The 6,000-nt window shown below is 42.1% G+C and overlaps 1 protein-coding gene across 1 annotated transcript in view; it reads left to right on the forward strand.

Moving 5' to 3' along the window:
• Positions 1–4,816, forward strand: part of ITM2C (integral membrane protein 2C) — a 40,982-nt gene extending 36,166 nt beyond the window's left edge. The window contains exons 5-6 of the mRNA XM_054983321.1: positions 966–1,116; positions 3,671–4,816. Coding sequence (XP_054839296.1) covers positions 966–1,116; positions 3,671–3,762 — 243 coding nt within the window. The 3' untranslated portion in view covers positions 3,763–4,816. The remainder of the gene's footprint in view (positions 1–965; positions 1,117–3,670) is intronic.
• Positions 4,817–6,000: the final 1,184 nt, after the last annotated feature.

A 6,000-nucleotide genomic window follows, 5' to 3' on the forward strand; every position in this document is an offset into this window, starting at 1 on the left:
ATGGTCTGCTTTGTGTAAGTCAATTTTCTGCAAGGGGAGGGAGGAGAGTGTCTAGTAAATGGATGAACCTGTGACGGACTTGGTGGTTGCCTGTGTGGCCTGTGAGCTTGAGTGGGTGGAGTGAAAATCTGACATAGCCCTTTCCGATCAGCCTTTCAGGCCAATGTACTTTGATTGCTCAGATGGTTTAAAATGACAGTGGGTAATGAGCATAAGGTTATAATGTACAGTGAGTTGAATGTGAAAGGCAGCTCTGCATGAAAGCTGTTATTAAATCCTTAGGCTTAAGGGCTTCCAAACAAGGCACCTGTGCCACCCGAGTAATATTAGCAAGAAGCACTTGAGATGAGGAAAGCTGTCACTCCTACAGTAGGGATGCAATCCAAGCCTAAAGCTCTTAGAAGAGTAGCTAACCATTCACTGCTAACTTAGAGGTTGCATATGCACCAGTGTGTTTATGGATGTGGGGTACAGTAACAAAAGTACTGCTCTCATGCCTTAAAGCATGAATTTATAAGCTGATTTGGGGCTGGGTAGAGAGACTGGGCACAACATTGGTTGACCAGTCAAGGCAGAAAGGTAGAGGGGGCACTCTGGGTCTACCCTTTTTTGTCCCTTCATGTTTAAAGGATTAAGAATGCCCATTTGTGAGGAGATCACCAATGCCAGATCAAAAAAATTGCCTTAAAAGAATGTGTTGCCCAGTAATCATTACTTGTATCTGAACACTCTGATATCCTGCTACGCTGCACTAGTTTTGCAAGGTAATCCTTAGGTGACAAAAATGTATGGCTATTCTTTGGCTCAGATCTTGAAGTTCTAGTAAATGATTTCCAAAGAATGAAAGAACGTGTGGAACTCTAACTAAGGGGATGTTTTGTTTTTCTGAAACTGAAATGCCATCAATTTATCTTGCTGAACTGGAAATTCTCCAAATTCTGTGCTTTCAATTTCTGTGATTTCAGAAAGGGGTGTACCTGCCACAAACCTACATAATCCAGGAGGAGATGATAGTAACTGAGCACATCACTGACATGGACCAGCTTGGCTCCTTCATTTATCACCTGTGCCGTGGCAAAGAAACGTATAGGCTGAAGCGTAGAACTTCAAGGAGACGTAAGGACGTCTTTGGATTTGCTTTAGTTGTGTGCTTCTTTGCTGACTGATGCTGTGAATTTAGAGTAACTTCTCTCTTTTTCCAGTAGCACAGTTGACTTCTGTGCTTTTGCAGAAGATGATATTTTTGGAATAAATCTACCCTGTGGTGCTATTTTTTATAATGGTTGCTACTTGAGTGTCAATTTGGTGCCATGTCTTTAATTGATAATAGAACCTCCATATGTGTTCATAAGGAATATTATTATAATGGTATTTTTTCTGATATATCTTTCAGCCCTTAAAAAAAGAAACTAACATCATTACCGTAGTAGGATAAATTCACCAGTTAAGGTAGCCTGCCTTCCCTGGCCTTGTTCACCCTGTAGATACTTTTGGAATCTTGAGGGCGGGTAGTAGGCACCACAACAAAATGATGCCATGGGTGGGGGTAGTCACAGATTGGGCCCACATGGGCTGGGTCCAATCACAAAACAGTAGGAAGTTCAAACATTCCAATCCAAATGCCCTCCTCTGATGGAGGCAACATGCCTATAAATGCAAAAGTGATGCCTCCGTTGCTCTTCTGAACCATCTCCTACTCTGATGAGGTGCAGGAAAGCCAGGATTTGCTCTTTGCTTTGGGGAAGAAATAAGCAAGTAGATTGCACGAAATGTATTGACAGGCACCATGTTAGAGATGACTGAATTAAGGCAATCTTTTTTTTTTTAAAGGGAGCCAGTTTGGTGTAGTGGTTAAGAGTGCAGAACTCTAATCTGGAGAACCGGGTTTGATTCCCCACTCCTCCACTTGAAGCCAGCTGGGTGACCTTGGGTCAGTCACAGTTTTCCAGAGCTCTCTCAGCCCCACCCACCTCACAGGGTGATTGTTGTGGGGATAATAATGACATACTTTATAAACTGCTCTGAGAGGGTGTTAGGTCATCCTGAAGGGCGGTATATAAATTGAATGTTATTGTTATATTGAGAAATTAAAGGCCTTTAGGGAACAATTATGCTGAATACCTGACATTGCCTTATACCAAATCAGCCCATTGGTCCATCTAGGCCAATATTGTCTACTCTGACAAGCAGAGGTTGACCGAGTCTCATGCAGTGATCTTTTCCAGCCTTGCTAATGGAAAGCAACTGGAGCTGTACATGGGACCTATTGCAGGCCAGCCATGATGTCTGCCACTGAACTGTGGCCTTTCAAGTGAGAACAATCCCCCAGGAAGCGCTCCAAAAAGCCTGCTTGAATTGGAGTTCTTTTCTGTCCCACAGTTCCCATTCAACGTGGTGGGATTTGGACATCAGGACTTCCCAGTGAATTGCACTTTACTGTCACAACAGTTGCTCTGCACAGCAACACAGATGCAAGGACCTCCCTTCTAAGCTTAGGCAATTGAGTGACGTGGATCATTGATGGCTAATGCTTCAGCCTTCGTTATTTTGCCAGACTCTTGGGGCTTACAACTTGGCTTGTAGAAATGTCGTTCTTGAGTTCTCACTGCAAAGATTTTTTTTCTGTTTATTTATTTGGTGAGGCTATCAACTAGTTTTTAGCTAATGCTGATGTTTTAAAGGGCTTCAGCAAATCTGCTTCCTTAGTTCTCATTACAGATTGACTTTCATATGCTGTCCGCTCTGTACTGCACTTGGAAACCTGTATTATATAACGGTTATGTAACAAAGGAAAGAATTGGAATGTATTGTCAAAATATTGCGACTGTTATTACACTGACAGCAGTGCCTAAGCAAAACAGATAATGTTGAATTGGCAAAAAGTCTTTCAAAGATCAAGTAAGGAAGAAGGAAAAGCTGGCTGCTATTTGATGTAGTCTCCAATATCACTTTTGAACTTCAGTGTGCTGCACTTTTTGATTCATGCTGATTTGCAGAGGGCAGTTATTTCTCTTTTTTCTGCAACTCCTATCCACTCCCACTCCCCACCCCCATTTACTGTTGGATGGATCAAAAGTATCCTCATTCATTGAAAACTAAGAGTGGAAGTAGCTGGCAAACAACTATCAGTGCTGACTGAAGCCAACAATTTGCAAGATATTTTCATTGGCATTTTTAGATCAATAAGGAACCTTCTAAAGTGCTGGCATGAAATGGTTGGTGGTGGATGTGACCCACCCAGCTTCAGAAATGGGGAAAAAGGGGAATAATTCCCCACTTCAAATCACTACCAGTCTCAGTCGGATGCATTGTCTTCATCAGCAACTTTTCCCACTCAGTGTTGAAATGCGTTTAGCTTTTTATTCAGTCTCTTAAAGGCTTTATTTGGATGGCACAATGTTGACCTTGTTATTAGTATTATGTTAGTACTTTGATGTACTGCTGCAGATTGTTTTGGTTGCTGTAGATTGTTCTGGTTGGAGAACAGATTTTTGAGATTTGTGTTTTATTAAATGCTACAGGCAGTGACCTATTTGCATTGCCTGTTGCATCCAGAGAATTTTCGTGCTTCTGTTTTCAGATGCTTGAATTATCCACATTTCTGCTTCCTAAAATGTTTTATATAACACCAAACTTAACTGGACTTTTCTTTCTGGTCCCCTTTTTCCAGATATCCATCGACGTGCGGCAGAGAACTGTCATCACATTCGCCATTTTGAAAACATATTTGTGGTTGACACAGCAATTTGTCAGAAGTTGTGAGAACCACTTACCAGATGTAACCTCCCTCCCTGGGTTCTACTTATACTCATCCGTGCAAGCTTTCTTCTGGAGAGAGAATTCAGCTTATTTTTCTTCTTGCTCCCATTGCTTGTTCATTGCTAACTTCTCAGGTCGCATGTGATCAAGCACTGACCTTTGGTGTGTCTCTATTGCATTTGCTTCATATTCACACTTTGTTGGGCTTAAATTTACATAGAAAATCCAAAATGTGACTGGGGAGGGGAAGGTTCCTGTTGAAAATTGGCCCAATAATCTCTTCTGGGAGTGCACATCATACTCTGAGGAATGTAATGTGAATGGATGGCCATTTGTTAAGTGACACTGACAACTTTTGGATGCATTTGGCTTTTTAGAGCTAAATGCCATTTTGTTTGAGTGTTAACTTAGTGTAGAAATGCCATTCATGTCTCATTCTTTGGTTAACAGAAAAATCCACTATATAATTACTGCCCTAAAGGGGAAAGGAAGCTGCCTCTAGAAAGACTTTTTGCAGCCCCGTGTAAAAATTAATAGTCCCGTGAGACTGGTTTATCTTGGTTTATTGCTCTACAAAGCAGAATATGTGGCTTTTGTTGTACTAGCTTTTGTGTAAGAGTCTCATTTCTCTATAGTAGCCACAACCCCAAGATACAAGGTTTGCATGTGTAAGCAATAATCCAAGTTTGTTCTGATAGCAGTCTGTGAAGACAGCCCTGATCTTGAGGATTTGAGTCTTGAACTTCAATGTCATCCCATTGGATCTATGAATTAAGCTCCCCAGGGCATATAATGGGTTGAGTAAAGGTCTAATAAAGAAAAAGGCCAGGAGCCTAATGCAAACAAAGGAAGGACCACAAACCAGTCCTTAATTATGCACTTAATTATCCAGTGTATCATTAGATCATAGTGCCGAATGACACACAACTTTTGACACTTCACTGCACTTCCAGCACAGGTTAATAGGCGAAAATGAACTAGTTGTATTGTCGAAGGCTTTCACGGTCGGAGAACGATGGTTGTTGTGGGTTTTCCGGGCTGTATTGCCGTGGTCTTGGCATTGTAGTTCCTGATGTTTCGCCAGCAGCTGTGGCTGGCATCTTCAGAGGTGTAGCACCAAAAGACAGAGATCTCTCAGTGTCACAGTGTGGAAAAGATGTTGGCAGGTCGTTAGCATTCCCGCCATTAGCCTCCCGCCATTAGCATTCCACACCCTGGGAAACTCTTACAGGATGACTCAGCTCAACCCCACCCCTCCTGAGTAGATACAAATGACCTGCCAACATCTTTTCCACACTGTGACACTGAGAGATCTCTGTCTTTTGGTGCTACACCTCTGAAGATGCCAGCCACAGCTGCTGGCGAAACGTCAGGAACTACAATGCCAAGACCACGGCAATACAGCCCGGAAAACCCACAACAACCAATGAACTAGTTGTTGATATTCTGACTCTTACAGGTTCCTTACCTAGCCTCTCTGCTTCTGTTTGTAGCACACACCATAATAAGCAACTGTGCTTTATTTTGCTCTGTCTGATCTAGTATTCTCTTAGCAATAGTTTTTAAGAGGATTGGTCACTCCTTTCTGGATGCTTTGGACACATACTCAGTTTTGGGCCCCTTTATTTGCAGGTAAAATATGGACTCCTTCTCATTTTCCTTTTGGATAGATGAGGAACAAGCAGTTGTTTTGACAGCTAAGAGCTTAGGCCAGCTGAATGTCTTACAGGTGGTGGTGTTGTATTTCAGAAAGTTGTTTAGCATTCAGTGGCTGGAGACAGTGGAAGGCAGCAGCTGCAATAGCCAGCATGACTCTTCTCTCTTACACTCTTTCCCTCTCACCTGTGCAATGGTGGCTTTGGCAGCCAAGAAGGAGTGAAGTGATGAGGTCCCTCTATGAAATCTGACAAACGTGAGTGATGGCCATCATTACATGGCTAGAGTCTTCATGCTGCATCATCCAACTTCACTCTTTGGCCTGGTTCATATTCCCTACATATAAAAATAAGCTATGCATATGGGTGGAAAGGATAACTACCTGTTTCCCTTCCTACTTTGCCCCAATTGTTAAATCTCTAAACAAAAGAATTTGAACTGCTGTGTTCAAGATGCCTAGTGTCCTGTGGTTTTAACAAGATTTTAACCACAGTTGTGTTGCAGTAATGCATTACATAACAGAATCTGCATGTTTTAGTTTCAGATTAATTTTGGCAGGATGCAAGGAATGGCAGCTGAGATGCC

The sequence above is a fragment of the Eublepharis macularius genome, chromosome 6 (assembly GCF_028583425.1).
Source record: "Eublepharis macularius isolate TG4126 chromosome 6, MPM_Emac_v1.0, whole genome shotgun sequence".
Taxonomy (NCBI): domain Eukaryota; kingdom Metazoa; phylum Chordata; class Lepidosauria; order Squamata; family Eublepharidae; genus Eublepharis; species Eublepharis macularius.